Consider the following 19436-nt stretch of genomic DNA (forward strand, 5'->3'; position numbering starts at 1 on the left):
TGCTGCTTGGCCTGCTGTGTTCATCCAGCCCTGCACCTTGTTGTCTCAAAGTTAATCAAGCTCTTTGGAAATAATGATAGCACTGTCAGTTGAGATGTATCTTTCAAATAAGATTAACACTTTTTAAAAATACTTAAAGGTAATTTAATCAATTGCTGAATTCAACAAATTGAAAACAACTGTAATATCAGCCTTTATCCTTTGTACCCTAGTCCAGTGTAAGAAAACCTAATAGATTTGTTGACAATTCAGAACTGACAATTAATTACAATTCTTTGTTTAACAAAAATTCAGATAACACACACAATAAAGAAAAAAATGTAAGCATTAAAAACAAGGAAAACAGCAGCAAAATGTATACAATAAAGGTAAATTCAGGTTATTTAAAAAAAAACACATTATGCCCTATGTCACATAGAAGTCAAACTAAGTAACAAAAGGACATTCCTGAGGCAAGTTGGTTTTTAAACAATAATTAGAGGTCATCATTAGACTAGCTTTTAAGTCCAGATTTTACGGAATTTCAATTCCACAATCTGCCATGGTGGGATTCAAACCCATGTCCATAGACATGGTCTTTTCCCCAAGGTAGGGGAGTCCAAAACTAGAGGGCACAGGTTTAAGGGGAGAGGGGAAAGATTTAAAAAGGACCCGGGGAGCAACCTTTTCAGTCAGAGGATAATGCTTACATGGAACGAGCTGCCAGAGGAAGTGGTAGAAGCGGGTACAATTACAATATTTAAAAGACGTTTGGACAGGTAAACGGATAGGAAACGTCTAGAGGGATATGGGCCAAACTCAGGCAAATGGGACTAGTCCACTTTAAGAAACTTGGTCAGCATACACGAGTTGGGCCAAAGTGCCTGTTTCTGTGTTGTCTACCTCCATGACTCTATGACTATTAGCCTAGGGCACTGGACTACCAGACCAGTGACAATACAGTTATGCCACCACTTCTCTCTTCTACATCACTTTACTAAGTTACCATGCCATTTAAATGATTATGATTATAGACATGCTCATCATAGTTTCCAAAATCCTGCCATTTCTGTTTCTTTTCATGATAACCCTCCAAAAGTACATTAAATCACACTTCTCTGCATGATCTCCATCTGCCATGTTTCTGTTTATTTCATCATCCTGTCATCTTGAAAGTTGTAACCATTGTCATTATTATTACTTTGTCAATATTTGTATCAATTGCAAACTTTATTTTACTGCCCCTTATGGCCAAGTCTAAGCTGCTTCTTAAAATTGCTTATAAATAATAGACCAGAACAGACTATAGATAACCTGGCCGTAATCCTGCTTTCCAGGGTTGTAGTTTTTCACTCAAATTGAGCTAATGACATACTAAATAGAATTGTACAAAAATCTACATGTTTCATTAGTACCACTCCTTTTTTAGATAGGTTGATTTAGAAACTGTTCAGAGATGATATTAAACATTCCTGGAGCAGATGAGGCAGGAACGGGTCTCCAGTCCAGAGGTAGAAACATTATCACTGCACCACAAGAACCCTACCAGCAGGTCACCACTTTTTATTAAGCAGATTGTAGCATCAAGACGACACGGAACTCAATTTCCAGACTGCCAACTGAAGAAATGTCGGAATCTAGATGGCTACTGTCTACACTGTGCACATAGGTACATATCCCACTAACCAACAAGCTCAACCTGATTTTTTCCTGCAAAACTTATTTTAAATCTCAGGATTACACAATGTAATGGTAAAAATGGTGCTGAGAAGTATTTAAAAGAAACACAGATTTTTATAAAACAGAACAAAAATGAAAATATTTCATGAAATATAGGAGCCATTTCTATACTGCTGCAGTTTTAGATAGGCACACTTGCACAGACACCAGCATTTACATTGATTCCACCACAAGGATATGGCAGCAAAACTTAGTATTCTGATCAGAAATCTACATATGGATGTTGGTTATCTAGAATCTGATTCAAGCACACAGCGGTACGAGAATGGCGGCTGGCACAATTTTATGAATCAGGAATCATTCCGATTCATTGGCTTTCCAGTGCAACAGGTTAACATAGGCCAAAGAATGGGATTTTCAGTGAGTTAACCCTCTGTTTTAGCAGGAGTGTTGAAGACATGCTAAATAAACACTTTTTATAACACTGGCCTGTGCAATCCTTCCTCCAACACTGGGAACAAAAAAATCTTATCTTTAGAAAGCAAAAATGTATATGCAAGCAACAATACATGTAGTTATTCAAATGCTAAATACACCCTGCAATATTAATGGGATGATTTCAGCAGCAACTGAACAGGCATTTATTAGTGAGCTTATATCCAGTGGTTCTGAAGATAAATAGGTTGTAATACCAATCACAACACTGGAGCACAAATATCAAAAACAAACCACATCACAGATGGACACAAGAATCTGAATTTAATCTGCGTGCAGTCATCCAAGCCAGTAATGCACAAATAGAAATGTGAGCTTTCATACAGTTAAACTTGTTAAAAATACATCAGGACGTAATGTAGCTTCATTACTTTCTCTTCTTCGTCGGTGACCATAATATTTTATGGGATTTTAGCACTTTGAAAATGTATTTATATTTGGAATGTATGACATTTAACTGTTTTGTGGGGTACATAACAACTTACTCAACTCCATTAGTGATTTTCAGCAATTTTACTGATGCTGGTTCTTGTTTAAGTCTTCGTAACGTTTCCATATTAAAACTAAGCAACATAAAACACAAACAACCAATAAGATGAAAGAAATCCTTGCGCATGTTTAAAGGATTAAAAAAAATTAAGCATTTGTGCTTCAATACAAAGCAATAGGTTTGCAAAGTCAGCAGATTCAGAAGATGCATTCCTACAGTTGATTTGGAGCTGCAGATGCTGTCACCTGGCTAACATTGCCTTGTCTATTTGTAACATGACTTCTATCAACATATCTACAAACTCAACTTGTATCGCATTCTACAGAAGACATCTTTTTTGCCATTATTGAGCCTTTATCTGTTGCACGTACTGCATGACTCAATTTAGTTCACCTGGTTTCATGTTGATGTTCTATAAATTTTCTTCTTTGCTGATGCTCAGTGAGCACAAACCAGTGCTAATAACAGCAATAGAAATAATGTAGCATTTTTAACTGTTCTCTCCTTAACTTGTATTTGAACATTCAGCCGCCTTCTTCTCGAACGAAGTGTAAATATTTCTGACTCTTTATCAAACATCACATTTAACCATAATTTTGCCTTCTCATTTATGATCTCAGGTGCCATCAAGTTCACAGAATTACATAAAAATAGATGGTATCAGGATTAAAAAGTTCTTTATAAATAGGCACTAAAATTGCCCTTGAGTAAAGTAAGTGTATCTTGCCAAATTGTTTTAAGTGTAGTAATTCAACCACACGTTCTATGCAGCCTCTGGCTAACAAAGAGAGACAGAGACAGAGACAGAGAATCATAGAATTCCTACAGTGTGGAAACAGGCCCTTCGGCCCAACAAGTCCACAATGACCCTCAGAGCATCCCACCCAGACCCATCCCCTTGTAATCCACCTAACCTATACATCCCTGAACACTATGAGCAAATTAGCATAGCCAATTCACTTAACCTGCACATCTTTGGACTGTGGGAGGAAACCGGAGCACCCAGAGGAAACCCACACAGATATTTAAGCAACACGCATCTTGATTAATACACTAATAAAGTAATTTGTGAGGTTACGATAACCGGAGCCGGTGTTCTCTGGGCTCCCAACAACATAAAAGTAATTTTGCAATCCGCAGCATATCGATTTAACAGTTATTATTCAATCACGTTGGCTCGGACTTGAAACTGACAAAGTATACTTGCAACTGAATTCATGCACTATTTAATCCTCAGCTACAGAACTTTACCAATGTGTGAATATTCTCTTGTTAATTTCTGTTCTTTTAATTTGAATTAAATAATAAAAACAACACGGGGCAATGATTCTTTTTCTTCCAAACCTTCTAAAGGAAGGATATCGTTAAACTGGAGGGTGTAGAAAAGATTTACAAGGATATTGCCAGGATGGGATTGGAAGGTTTGAGGTTTAGGGAGAGGCTGAATAGGCTGGGGCTTTTTTTCCTGGCACATCAGAGGCTGAGGGGTGACTTTATAAAGGTTTATAAAATCATTAGGTGCATAGATAGGGTGAATGGCCAAGATCTTTTTCCTAGGGTGGGGTGGGGTTGGGGGCAGCAGTGGGGAGGAGAAAAAGACTCCAAAACTAGAGGGCATAGGTTTAAGGTGAGAGGGATAAGGTTTAAAAAGACCTGAGGGCTAACTTTTTCACACAGAGGATGGTGTGTATGGATCAAGCTGCCAGAGGAAGTGGTGGAGGCGGTACAGTGATAACATTTAAAAAAGGTACCTGGATGAGTATACGAATAGGAAGGGTTGAGGGATATGGGCCAAATGCTGGCAAATGGGACTAGGTCAGATTGGGATCTCTGGTCATAATGGACGAGTTGGACCAAAAGGTCTATTTCTGCATTGTATGACTCAATTACTAACTACAATTCAAATAAGAAACCATATAATGCATAAGGTTCTCCAAAATGTTTTTTTTAAATTTAACTTTTAAGCTTGAATGAATTCCAAAATTGGATTTAAACTTGATAAATGCAAAAAAATTCAGTGTCAGCACATGGCAATTTGATGAAAGGTTTAACACCAGTTCTTTCTGGCACAACACATTATGATGATCCTGCCCATTTACACAGACAAAGTAAATTCCATTGTCTTGCACGATACTGATTTGATATTACTGTCATGTGTATTTTACAGTAATACAATGAAATAGTGAAAAGCTCTCATCTATCACCCCAATACAGCGCCATTTTGAATAATTTAAGAATAGAGAAAGATATAGCTTGAAGAGAATCCAGCAGTGTTGAGCCAAATCATCACCATCGATATTGCTTGTGCCGCCAATCTGCCACTGCTTCGCCGCCATTTCACCAGACCCAAACAATGAAGTCACCAACCCCAAGGTGCCATTTAGGCAAGAAGCTCTAAGATCTTAGACCCAGTCACAAAGCAGAAATGGTAATACATATTCAAGTTAGAATGTTGTGATTTGTTGGGAGGGGAGTTTGAGGGGCATCCCTGGTGCTTTTAGAGATCGATGTCATGCTACTGAGACATGCCATTAAAATAAGCTATGAATTAGTACAGTTAATACTACAGAGAGTGTACATACTCATTATGCAGTGTGTTTTTATTTATTTCCTTTCCTAGACTAGTGGTTTAATGGAATTTGTGAAATATAATCTAGCCAATAGATTGTAGAAATTCCTTACACATTTCCCATAATCTTGAATTTATATTTCACAGCTTGACACCACAAATTCCAGTCCAGTTATTTTGCACAGTACGTAATCACATCACTACAGTAGCAGCTTGTTTAAAAGTACATATTTTTAACATGTATTCGAACTATTCCAGCAGAAACTACAAAATCTTTGACAATTAATTTTGATATAATGTAGTGATGTAAAACTTCAGAGCCAATACCAAATGACTGAAGTAAGAAGTTTTGCATTAAGGACTTTGAGGTAGATCTTCACCCAACTCATGACATTGTAATCAGCTTAATACCTTGGCTTACTGTACTGATGTCATCTCCTTAATAACCTAGGTTTGAGTTCTTTACAGTAATTGAGTGATTTGCAGTCCCCACAGTTTATATCTAACATGTTGTCAGGGCAGCACAGTGGTTCAGTGGTGAGCACTGCTGTGTCACAGCACCAGGGACCCTGGTTAAATTCCGCCCTCAGACGATTGTCTATGTGGAGCTTGCACATTCTCCCTGTGTCCATGTCAGTTTCCTCTCAGTTCAAAGATGGACAGGTTAGGTGGATTGGCTATGCTAAATTGCCCATAGTATCTACAGATGTGTAGGTTAAGTAGATTAGCCATGGGAAATGCAGAGTTACACAGATGGGGGTTAGGTCTGGGTGGGATGCTCTTCAGAGGATGGGTGCAGACATGTTGGGCTAAATAGCCTGCTTCAACAGTGTAAGGTGGATTCTATGTAGTGTAAAAGAATTTGACTCAATGATAATTTGAACAAGTGATTGATGGATTTAAATTCAGGAGCAAGGGTCCCGTTAACTTAGTGCAAAAAGGCATGAAAATAAACTTGTCCACTATTCAAAACATGGTATTTTTCAATGTTCCAAATTTACTACCTGAAAAAAAATGTAGATGCATATACTACATTCTTTAAACCTTTGAAGCAATTACTGGCAACTGAACATGGCAATTGCTAATGAGACCTTAGTCTTAAAATATTCAAAGGTTAACTTATAGGAAGAGTTAAATATAAAGTAATGATTGAAATACCTGAAATATGCGCTCAACATTAGAAATGGGACTTTTCGAATTGACTAATGTGGCACTATTTGTTCATGATAAATGTGGATGGTGTGGATGGTGTAAATACTGGCTGTGCAATTATTTCAGTAATATACCAAGTTATCTGATTCACCTAGCAAAACTACTTCCTCTGACAAGTGAAAAGTTTGAGTACTGCTATCCAGTAAAACTGTTTTAATATGCAACTCTGCAGTGTATGACAATGTGAAGCTACAATAAAACAGCTGAGTAACTACAAGGTACGTGATGTGTGTATTATCTTTAACACATGATCAAACTGAAGCACAAACATGTTACACAAAATTGGGTTAAAGTTTTTAGGCTCCTGCACCTGAACACATCAGTATAATAGCTCCACCCTGCCTATAACGAAAGAGTTGTACGTGAAAATTTCCTGCAATTATTATGATACAAAACTACTGATGTAAATTTAGACAGCAAATTTTGCATACATCATGAAACAAATCAGTTTTCTGCTGCCTTGATTATTTTTTGTGCAATTTTTAAAAAAGATTCACCAAGATTAACAGGTTAACTTTATTTTTACAGAAATCGAAGATCGTAAGCAAAGAATATTTTTACAGCAAATTCAGAAAGAAAAATACATTAAGTAAACTTAGTTCAAAAGGAGGAATGAAAAGAGCCCAAGAGTCCATTGCTACATAATTGCCCTGCTAATGGAAAACTGCTTCAGATATCAGAACCCACAGGTTACTTCAAGGGCACAAATGGCACTATTTACCTAAGCCCTGATCAGGCTTGACAAAATACCATCAGTCATGAAGCTGTAAGTCCATTACATGAGGGTTGTTTGTTGAACAAATATTGTAACTAACAATGTCAACAGATGTGCTGTTTATATAATATCCATCAATAAAGCATTCGTTTCACATTTCAAAAATGGATTGTCATCAGTTTAACAACACAAACAGAAGAATCTCTGCTATATTCTTCTGGAACCACCAGTCCACGACTTAACAGCTAGCACTGTTGCCTCACAGCGCCAGGGTCCCAGGCTTGATTCCAGCCTTGAGTTACTGTGTAAAATTTGCACTTTCTTCTTGTGTCTCTGTGGAGCACCTGGAGGAAACCCAGTTATTTACCACTGTCCAAACACGCGCAGGTTAGGTGGAGCAGATTAGGTAGATGCTCCTTGGAGGGTCAGTGTTGACTCAATGGACCAAAAGGTCTCTATCAGCCCTATAGGGATTCTTTGATTCTACCCATTTGTGTCTATGCCAAAAATCTACATAATTAGGAGACAGACACCGAGAAGAAATGTTCAGTGCTAGTCAACCAAACTAAAATTAGCAACTTATGAAACAACTTCAATAGTTTAAATCTTGGTGAAACAACTTTCCAGTGATGGCCCAAAGTTAGCATCAGTCCTTTTTTTTTGTTTAAAAAGTCACACTTTTTTTATAATTTAACAAACTAGATATTGCACTCAAATAAAAGAGATTCATTTAAATAAAAGAGATTTCAGAATCAGCGAAAGGGAATTATTTAATTTTTTTAATCAAACTGAATTTTTACGTGTACATAACACTTGCTATGTATAATTCAGGAAAAATTCTCCACTTTAAAAATTAAGCACTCACAGGAAGATCACTGAGATGCATATCAATTGTTGCAACTGGAATGTATGAGGTTTAAATGCAAGTTTCATTGATTAAAACATAAAATGCATTCTCAAGCATTTCACATAATGTGTACACTTTAGTACCCATCCCTTTATGAACCACTTGCCTCATACCAATCGGTTGTTCTCGACAAAGCACTTAGTTAACTATGAATTATTGTACCAATTCAGAAAGATTCAAAACTTCAGTTTAGTCTGATGGCCCTTTGACAATTTGGGCACAGGCAAGGAGATTTTCTATTTAAATACAAATAGTGCAACAAGATTTGGCTGTTGGTTTGCATTTCAGTGTGGCATTGCATTATATTGTGCTGGGAATATTAATATCTGCAGTTACTTTATATTTGATATTTTTCAAAAAGTATAGTTTCAAACTTAAAAAAAAAGGTATTCATATAATCATAGAATTCCCACAGTGCGGAAACAGGCCCTTCGGCCCAGTAAGTCCACACTGACCCTTGGAGCATCCCACCCAGACCCATCCCCCTATAACCCACCTAAGCTACACATCCCTGAACACTACGGGCAATTTAGCATGGCCAATCCATCTAACCTGCACATCTTTGGACTGTGGGAGGAAACCAACGCAGACACGGGGAATTGTGCAAACTCCACACAGTCGCCCGAGGGTGGAATTGAACCCGGATCCCTGGCGCTGTGAGGCAGCAGTGCTAACCACTGTGCCAGCCCATTACTAAATTATTCTATAAAAGTAACTCAAATTAAAACACAATGGCTTATGTATATGTGCGCGTTCTCTCATCTTTGAATCAATGAGCAAGCAAACTGTGCACACAATGCACGCATGCCATTTCACATGCTGGTGTCCACACATCCATAAAATTGCCAGAGAACACAATAAAAGCTCATCAAGTGTTGAGATCTTCCATTTCACCTGGAGGCCTAAGATGTCTGCAGGAACTTCATGTACGGGGATGGCAAATGACCTACCCAATGACACCCTCATCCGGATGGCCACCTTTGTGTGCAGCTGCATCAAGTTGCGTGTAGAACCTTAGTGTGCAAACACCAAGCGTCACTACGTACTGATGCTCTACCTGTCCCTGGTGTTGTGAAGGATGGGACTTGCCTCGCTGTCATGGAACACTCCAAGTATTTGGACCGCTCCTTATCAGTGGTCCTTCATGGAGAAAATTTGCAAAGAAAAACATCTTTGACCACAATTACATGAGGAAATGGTCAGCACGTTGCGTCCTTGAGATCCTGCGGGAAAAGGAGAGAGTGGATCTTGTCACATGGTTCCCTGAACACTGTCAAAGTCAGTTGGCAGAATGCCTCATCAACGAGCACGAGGTGTTCCCTTGGCTGGTGGCAAGATCCTTCATGTATGCCCAGTTGGTCTGCACCATTGTACCCCGTCCTTGAAGCAGCTCCGGCAAAGGGGGATTGATACTGAGCCTGTCACATCTCCTACTGGAATGTGCCTTTGCTAAGGAAGTCTGGCGAGAGATGTAGTGGTTTTTCACGAGGCTCGTCCTCAGAAGCTCTGTGATGCAGGACTCTGTGCTCTACAGTCTGTTCCCCAGGACGCACACAGAAACAAACATTGACTGTGCTTGGAGAACTATCAACCCAGTGAAAGACACTGACTGGTCTGCTCGAAATTTGTTGGTCTTCCAGAAGAAGGAATTGACCTGGACCACATGTTGCAGACTGACACATTCCAAGGTCTAGGACGACATGTTGAGGGATCTGGATCAGAGGTGAGATTACAGGGCAACTGTGACTCAGGCCAAAAGGTCACAGCAGTGACAAGAATGGGACTATAAGTAGAGTCAAAACGAGGAGAGAGAAAAATAAAAGAAAAATCACGTGATGTCATAGCACAGCAGGTGAGTGAGTCATTGGTTGGTGAACATTATAGTCACACAGAAAGAGCAGGTCACAATATTTATTAAATCAGAGAGCTCAGAGAAAAAGAACACAGGTATCATGGAGTTCAGAGATAATAAGAACTGCCGATGCTGGAGTCAGAGATAACACAGTGTGGAACTGGAGGAGCAGAGCATGCCAGGCAGCATCACAGGAGCAGGAAAATTGACGTTTTGGCTTGGAATGCTTCTTCAGAAATGGGGGAGGGGGCAGGGGGTTCAGAAATAAACAAACAGAGAGGAGGGGTGGGGCTGGGGAAGGTAGATGGGATGATGATAGGTGAGTGCTGGTAAGCAGTAGTGGGAATTGGTCAGTAAGGTGGGAGGAGCGGATTGTTGGGAGACAAGATGGACAGGTTGTGTCAGGTCAAGGTGGCAGGGATGAGAAGAAGGGTTGGTCATGGGATGAGGCCGGGAGTAGGGAGATTTTGAAACTTGTAAAGTTCACATTGAGACCATTGGGTTGTAGGCTGCCAAGGCAGAATAGGAGGTGCTGCTGCTCCAGTTTCCGGGTGGCATCATTGTGACACTGGAGGGGGGTGGGGTGGGTGTGGTTGGTGGTGGAGGAGACAACGGGGATTTTGTCTTTGTTTTTGTTGTGGGGATGAGATATGAGGGCAGAGGTGCAGGAAACACAAGAGATGCGGTTGAGAGCATTTTTGACCACCAAAAGCGGGGAAGCTGCGGTCCTTGAAATAAGAGGGCATTGGGGATGTTGAGGAGTGGAAAGCCCCATTTTGGGAGCTGACTCGGCAGAGGCAGAGGAATTGGGAGTAGGGGATCACATTCTTGCGGGAAGATGGGCGAGGGGAGGTATAGTCTACGTAGCTATCAGTGTTGGTGGGCTTGAAATAGTTAATAGGTCTGGGTAGCTTGTCCTCGCTTATCACCCCACTAACCTCCGGATTCAACTTCACTTCTGCCATCTGCAATTTGACCTCCCAACCAAATATATATTTCCCTCCCTACCCCTATCTGCCTTCTGTAGGGACCACTCTCTCCATGACTCCCTCGTCCGCTCCACACTCCCCACTAGCCCCACCACCCTCGGCACCTTTCCCTGCAACTGCAGGAAGTGCTACACCTGCCCATACACCTTTCCCCCTCACCTCCATCCAAGGAACCAAAACAAAAACTTCCACATCAGACAGAGGTTCACCTGCACATCCACCAATGTGGTCTATTGCATCCGCTGCTCCCAATGTGGCCTCCTCCACGTCAGTGAGGCCAAGCAAAGGCTCAGAGACTGCTTTGTATAGCACCTGTGCTTGGTTCGCGACAAACGACAACACCTTCCAGTCGCGAACCATTTCAATTCCCCCTCCTACTCCCCGGGCAACATATCCATCCAGGGCCTCCTCCAGTGTCACAACGACGCCACCTGGAAACTGGAGGAGCAGCACCTCATATTCTTCCTTGGGTGCCAACAACCCAATGGTCTCAATGTGGACTTTACCAGCTTCAAAATCTCCCCACTCCTGGCCTCATCCCATGACCAACCCTCCCTCTCATCCCCGCCACCTTGACCTGACACAACCTGTCCATCTTCTCTCCCACCTATCCACTCCCCCCACCTCACTGACCAATCCCCAAATCCTCACCACTGCCTACCAGCACTCACCTGTCACCATCTCACCTACCTTCCTCAGCCTCAGCCCCACCCCTCCTCTCTATTTATTTCAGAGCTTCCTTCTCCCTCCCCCATTTCTGAAGGGTCCCGACCCGAAACATCAACTTTCCTGCTCCTCCAGCTCCACACTGGAGTTCAGTTCAGTTCAGTTTCAGAGGGAACCTTAAGAGTGAGGTAAACAAACGTCTAAGTGGCATCAGCACAAGAGAAACTGCTGATTGGTAAGTAGCTGGTGAACATCTTTCACCCAAAATAAATATTTCAGTAAGTCTTTAGCTTTTCTGCCAAGTTTAATTAATCTTAAAATCAACATAGGGAAAGACACTGCTGTGCCATTGTATGCCACGTGAAAACTCCAAGACAGAAGGAGGAGTTGGCTATTCAGCCTAGAAAGCCTGCTCACTCATTCAATGTGATCATGGCCAAACGAACACAATGCCTTTTATCCACCCCATATCCTGTCACTGGTAAATAAGAAAGCTATTAATCTTTACCTTAAACAAACCTGAAGATTGAGCTTTCACAGCCCTCTGTGGTAGAGAAGTCCAAAGGTTCGTAAGCCTCTAAGTTAAAAACTCTTCTCTGACATAAGGCGCATCACCACCTTATTTTTAAAATTTATGCTCTGGTTCTAGACTCTGACCAAATTTATTGGAAATTTGTTTAGGTGGTAACAAGCCAGAGAGATAAAGAAGAACAATTAGATGTAATTTATTTGGGTTTCCTGAAGGCAGTCAATAAAAAAATACTGCAGATTAGGCTATTAATAAGATAAGAGTCCATAGTTTTGGGGTAGTATATAGACAGAGGACTGGCTACTTAATAGGAGTGAGTTAGGATAAGGAGGCATTTTCAGAAAGGCAAAATATAATGAGTGGAGTGCCCAGGGACATTGCTGGGGCCACAATTATTTACAAAATATGTTAGTGAGTTGTATAAAGAAAGCGAATGCACTATAGCCAAATATGCAGAAGACAAAAATAGACAGGAAGGTAAATGGTGAGGATGATAGAGTCTACAGAGTGTTACGTGAGTAGGCAAAAACTTGGAACATGGAATATGTGGGAAAATGTGATAATATACACTTTAACCTCACGTAAAGATGACTAGAAGAGGTGAATATTATTGAAGTGAAATGTGGCTGAAGCTGCATTGAGGGATTTGGGGATCCTTGTACATAAATCACAAAAAGCTAGCAGATACATTCAGGAGGTAATAAGGAAGGTAAATGGAATGTTGGCTTCCATTTCAAAGGAAATGGAATATAAAAACAGGGGTCTTGTTAGAACTATACATCGCACTCATTCCGTCAATTTTAGTTCCCTTTCCCAAGCAAAGATATGTTGGCATTGTAGACAGTCCCGAGAAGGTTCACTGGACTGATCCCAGGTATGGAGGGATTTTTTGATGCGAGGAAGGTTTGACTCATACTCAACGGAGTTCAAAAGAACAACAGGAGATCTGATTAAAACATACAAGATTCTTTGAGGACTTGTGAAGGGAACCATAGTGATTGCTTCTCCTTTAGGGACACTCTAGAACCAAAGGGCATAATCTTAGAGCAAGGAAATAAGCAGGGAGAAGATTAAATGAGGGTAAACTGGCCAGAGTTTCTTTAGACATATAAAAGGACAAAAGAGAGGTAGAAGTGGACATTGGCCGCTGGAAAATGACACTGGAGAAGTAGTAATGGGGGACAAAGAAATGGCAGAGGAATTGTAACAAGTCCTTTGTATCAGTCTTCATGGCGGAAGACACAAGTAACATCACAAAAATTCAAGAGTCGGGGGCAGAGGTTAGTATGATGGCCATCACCAAGGAGAAGGTGCTAGAAAAACTGAAAAGGTCTGAAGGTGGATAAATCACCTGGACCAGATGGACTAGAGTTCTGAAGAGGATTGCTGAAGAGAAAGTGGAGGCACTAGTGGTGATCATCCAGGAATCACTGGAGTCAGGGAGTGTCCCAGAGGACTGGAAAATTACTAATGTAACCCACCTGTTTAAAAAGGGAGTGAGGCAAAGATGGGAAATTATAGGCTGATTAGCCTGACCTCTGTCGTTGGTAAGATTATGAAGTCTATTGTGAAGGATAAGATTTCTGAATACCTGAAGTGCATGCTAAAACAGGGCAAAGTCAGCATGGTTTCATCAAGGGGAGGTCAGGCCTGACAAATCTGTTAGAATTCTTTGAGGAAGTAACAAGCAGCTTAGACCAAGGAGAGCCGACGGATGTCATCTACTTGGACTTCCAGAAGTCTTTAACAAGGTGCCGCACTGGAGGCTGCTGCGTAATGTAAGAGCCCATGGTGTTAGAGACAAGGCACTACAACGGACAGAAGATTGCCTGTCTGGCAGAAACCAGAGAGTGGAGATAAAAGGGTCCTTCTCAAGATGGCAGCTGGTGACCAGTGGTGTTCTGCAAGGGTCAGTGTGGGGACCACAACTTTTCATTTTATACATTAATGTCTAAATGAAGGATCTGAGGGCATTCAGGCTACGTTTGCAGATGATACAAACATAGGTGGAGGGACAGGTAGCATTGAGGAGGCTGCAGAAGGATTTAGATAAGTTAGGAGAGTGGGCAAAAAGTGGCAGATGGAATACAATGTGGGAAAGTGTGAGGTCATTCAGTTTGCAGGAAGAATGGAGCCATAGGAGAAAATTCAGAAATCTGAGGTGCAAAGGGACTTGGGAGTCCTCGTCCAGGATTCTGTTAAGGTAAACATGCAGGTTGAATCGGTAGTTAGGAAGGCAAATATAACATTAGCAGTTATTTTGCAACGACTAGAATATAAAAATAGGGATGTACTTCTGAGGCTTTATAAGGCTTTGGTCAGACCACATTACATTATTGTGAGCAATTTTGAGCCCCATACCTCAGGAAGGATGCAATGGCCCTGGAGCAGGTCCAGAGGAGGTTTGCGAGAATGATCCCAAAAACAAAAGGCTTAACATACAAGGAATGTTGGAGGACTTTGGATCTATGCTTGATGGAATTTAGAAGGGGGGGATCTAATTGAAACTTACAGAATACTGAACGGTCTGGACAGAGTGGACATTGGAGAGATCTTTCCATTAGCAGGAGAGACTAGGACCTGAGGGCACTGATTTAGAGTAAAAGCAAGACCCTTTAGAACAGTGATGAGGAGAAACTTCTTCAGCCGGAGAGTCGTGAATCTATGGAATTCATTGCCATAGAAGGCTGTAGAAGACAGGTCATTGAGTATATTTAAGACAGAGATAGATAGGTTCTTGATTGTCTGGGGGATCAAAGGTTATGGGGAGGAAGCGGGAGACTGGTGTTGAGAAACTTATCAGCCATGATTGAATGGCGGAGCAGACCTGATGGGCTGATTGGCCTAGCTTCTGCTGCTATGTCTTGTGGGTTATCCAGTTAAGACAGTGATGTGGAGAGGAATTCCATCTCCCAGAGAGAAGTGAATTACTGGAACGGCTAATTGTTAAGTATATTCAAGACTGACAGAGTCAGATAATCAGCAAGGGAATCAGGGTTACAGGAAAAAACCAGGAAAGTATGACTGAGAACTCTCAGTTCAGCTATGATCTGCATGAACAGCAGAGCAGACTCAATGGGCCAAACAGCTTACTTCTGCTGAGATATTATGGTCTTGTAGGGATGTTTGCAGGGAGGCTTTAACACAACTGACACAAGTGAAGATTCTAAAGGGAGAGAATCAAAACTGGAAAATGAAGGCAGAAAATTAAGAATAAAGTATGCCTAAAAGCAGCAAAGACTAGAAAATAAAAGCAGTTGCTCAGTGTCTGGTAATTCAATTTCAGAAGTCTAGTGAATTAGGTAGAGGAGTGAATGGCACAGATAGATACTTAGATATCTATCATAGCTATTGCTGAAAGGATTCTTGAAGGAAAAAAAAACTTGCATTTTATAAAGCAATTTTCATTCCTACCAGACATCTCAAAACACTTTACAGTCTAAAATGAAAATTTTGTTGAAATTAAAATACATCTGTAATTCAGGAAATCAGAGTTAATTTGCGCACTACAGTTCCGACCATCACCAATGTGTTTGTCAACAGATCAACTTTTCTTTTCTGGTGCTGGAAAGGATAAATATTAACCACAGACAAGGAATAACTCCCCTGTTCTTCCTCAAAAATAGTGTCACAGGACCTTTCGTATCACTTTGATTAACTTTTCAACTGAAAGATGATACATCCAATAGTACAGCACCCCTTCACTATTGTAGTGGAGTCCTGTTGTAGGTTTTGTGCTTAGGTCCTGGAGTGTAACTTGAACCTTGAAACTTCTGATTCAGAGGTGAGCATCTACCAAGGCACACTGACATGTTTTCACCCACGATAGAGAGGAGGATAAGAAAGTTAGTTGCAATATCAGTTAAAGAAACAATAAAATCTTTGAAGACTGGTGTGACAGATCATGCTTCAAATAAATTCCTGCAATTTGGACTAAAGAGCAAAGGAGGGCAAAATATAACAGTCAGCAAAAAAAAAGGACAATAAATATTAGGATAATTGCTGAGAAGTTTGCTGGAAATTGCACAAAGAAAAGAGATGTGTATCAACTACTCTAATAAGAACTTCGGTTAAATTCAGCATAAAGGTACAAGGGGTGCAAAATTCTTAAAATGTTTTTGGGGGAATTGGTATACTGTAGGTGGCAAGCCTTGGTGGGGGGGGGGGGGGGGGGGGGGGTTGGGGGAGAAAAGGGGGGAGTGCTGGACCTAACAAAATTGGTATTTTTCCAATTTAAATCTAAGCAGAAATGTTTAGATGGGAAAAGTGAACTGGAGAAGTGGAAAGATTCAAGGAAAAGTTAAAATGGACATGGAACAAGTATATTCTCACAAAGAAAACAGGACTCTAGAAACACCTGATACTCTGTCTTGTGATTCCTAGCATGGAGAAGAGTGGAATAAGATAACATAAAAGAAGAAAACGTAAGTTAAATGCCCAAGAACTCAACATTGTAGAAAGCCTAGAAGTCTGATGAGTCAATGGGGTGAAATTAAAACAGAAATTTAGAAAGCAAAGACAGAGCATTACAAAACAGTAAACCCCAAAAATGTTTTATCAATACATAAGCAGGAAAAGAATAATTAAAGAGAGAAAGATCAATTAGAAATCAAAGAAATACCTTCTGTGTGAGGGTGTTAGACATAAGTACGATTCTTAAATGAATACGTTATGTGTTCCCACAAATGTGGGACAAAGCAAGCATTGTAATTAGGGAGAAGTATGAAATATTAAATTTAATAAACATGATAATGGAGGAAATATTAAGTTTTCTTGAATGTGAATAAGTTAGATTAAGCTGAAATGTACCCCAAATGCTAAGGGAAAGCAGGCAAAAAAAAATAGCAGCAGTTCAAATATTCTCCAATTCTATCTGGAGGCACAATACCAGACAAATATGACTATACTGTTCTTTAAAAAACAAAAGGGAAGAAAGGCACAGCCAATCAACCTCAAGTCGGTGGTGAGCAAATTACCAGAAAGAAAATTCAGTATAAAGTGTCATTTAGAGAGGAATGGTTTCACCAATGACAGCATGGATTTATTAAGTCAAAGATTTTGAGCAAGTAAGGAGGGTTCAGGACATCATGTTTTATGTAGTCTGTGTTTTTAGCAAGGAATTGGTAGGTCTCACTAGGCAGACTGTTCAGAATGTAAAAGCTCATGGAATCAAGGTGAAAGTGGCAAGTTGGATCCAAAATTTGGTCAGTGGCAGAAAACAAAAAGGTATTATTGTTGGCTTCATTTCACTGCAAGGCTGTTCTGGGTGGAGTTCCACAAGACTCAGTGTCGAGTTCTTTTTTTGCTCATGTTAAATAGTAAGACAAGTTAGAAGCATGATTAAGAACATTGCATTTGGTACAAAAATCAACCACGAGATTGACTGTGAAGAGGAAAGTCGCAGACTGCAAGAAAACATCCATTAGGTTAGGTGAGCCGAAATTGGCAGGACACGTGGTCCAGAGGGCACACAGTTTACTTTCCTTTATTGAGGGCTAGAGTATATGCTAGTGCTTTGTAAACGACTAATTCACCTGAAGTGAGAAATCAGCCTGCACTACAGGAAGATGAGATCACATTAGGGAGCATGCAGATGAGATTTAAGAGGAAGTTGTCAGTAATAGTGAGTGTTAACTATCAGGAAAGATTGAACAGGGTGAGGTTCTGTTCTTTGGTAAAGAGGAAGCAGAAGGGAAACTTAACTGGTGTGTCGCATTACGAAAGGGCTAACTGGAGTGGATTGTAAACAGAGGCAAGGACTGAAAGTAATTGGTAAACAGGTTAGAGGAAAGTCAAGAGTATTTTTTTGTTTTTCATTCTTTGAAATGCTATAGCCTACAAAGGTTATGGATCGGGGGAGTGGAAGGTGAAATTAGACTGGCTCGGTTTTTTTCTAGCTGTCACCGACATGATGAACTAAGTGGCTCCTTTCTGTGTCTATATTCTCGATATTTCTAGTGATACTGGTTGGCAAATAAATATTGGCCTGGGATTCTCCTCTTTTGTTCAAATAGTACCAGGGGATTTCTTATACCCACCTGAACGGTTGGATCGAGTTTCGATTTCATCTCTCATCTGAGAGACAGCACGCCTAGTAGTCAGCACACACTTAAGTGCCAGTGTCGATTATGCACTCAATTCTCAACAACGAACTGAATTCACAACCTGCTGACCTCAGGTGCAAGAATGCTACCATGTTGTCAAAATTTGCTTTTGACAGTTCGCTCTACAATTCAGAGCTGTTTGCATATAAACTCAATGCAGAAGCGGCAGACTGCGCAACGTACCCGTAAAGCCCCTAAAAATAGTGCTGAATAGTTCCGACATTGAAAGCAGCCATCGTGATGCTGCAATCTTCCTTTAGCTCCAACAGAGCAAAAAAAAAATCAAGTTTGTCGAAGATCTATAAAGTATTTTGCTGCCCAAATACAAGTGTGACAAAACGTCTGTCCGGGCACAGACCACCAGAACCAAGAAAACTAAATGGCGGAAAGTGCAACACTACTTATTGAGCAGATAACCGAGTCTCCTGCTTTATTTGCACCCGGGAACATTCAATACAGTCTACAATCCCACCACCAACCCCTGACCCAAACTCAATCATCGCGGCTCACCGTTTTACGTGCCAACCGCAGCCTCCAAACCCGCCGAGGGATCAGATATCTTTGACCCCCTGATGTGGGAGTGAGAGCTGCTGCACGTAGAGGGGACTCGCTCTCACCATCCCCAAACACCCCGACGTTAGTTCACAATCCAGGCCCTTCTCGGTCACCGCGGCCCAACTCACTCACCTATCGAGCCAAAAAGTCCAGGACGAGTTAAGGGGGACGCCGGACTTGTCGTGGTTGTTGATCTCCTCGATGTGGCCCTGGTTGAGGTGAATGGTATCCTGCTCGGCGGCCGGCGGGGTAACCTCTGCAGCCTCCCTCTGTTTCTCCAACTGCTGCTGTAAATCCTGACTCGCCGGGATCGCCATTTTCAACACCAACCGCCCGAAAAGGAGCGAAGCGCATGCGCGGCGCTGGCCACCTGGGGCCGATGGCGTCATTCGGATTACGTCATGGCTGCGGTCTCAGCGGGGAATGAATGGAATCCCAGAATGGGCTGTCGCGGGCCATTCAGCCCATTGTGGCCGTGCTGGCTCGCTGAAGGAACAATTCGCCCCATGCACCACCGAAAAGTTAATGTCAGCGCCACTCTTACACCCTGTCTCTGTCGCCCCGCACATTCTTCCTTTCCAGGTCATAATCCAATTCGTTCCTCGATGTCTCCATTGAAATCTGTCTCCAATACACCCCCTAGTTAGTCCATTCCAGATCTTGACCACTCCCTATGCGAAAAAGTGTTCCTTCA

General features: G+C 41.2%; 1 protein-coding gene across 1 annotated transcript in view; it reads right to left on the reverse strand.

Moving 5' to 3' along the window:
* eif4e3 (eukaryotic translation initiation factor 4E family member 3) overlaps positions 1–19080 on the reverse strand; it is a 64745-nt gene extending 45665 nt beyond the window's left edge. Inside the window, exon 1 of the mRNA XM_020529611.2 lies at positions 18875–19080. Coding sequence (XP_020385200.2) covers positions 18875–19059 — 185 coding nt within the window. The 5' untranslated portion in view covers positions 19060–19080. The remainder of the gene's footprint in view (positions 1–18874) is intronic.
* Positions 19081–19436: the final 356 nt, after the last annotated feature.

Source organism: Rhincodon typus, chromosome 16, assembly GCF_021869965.1.
Source record: "Rhincodon typus isolate 14 chromosome 16, sRhiTyp1.1, whole genome shotgun sequence".
Classification (NCBI taxonomy): Eukaryota; Metazoa; Chordata; class Chondrichthyes; order Orectolobiformes; family Rhincodontidae; genus Rhincodon; species Rhincodon typus.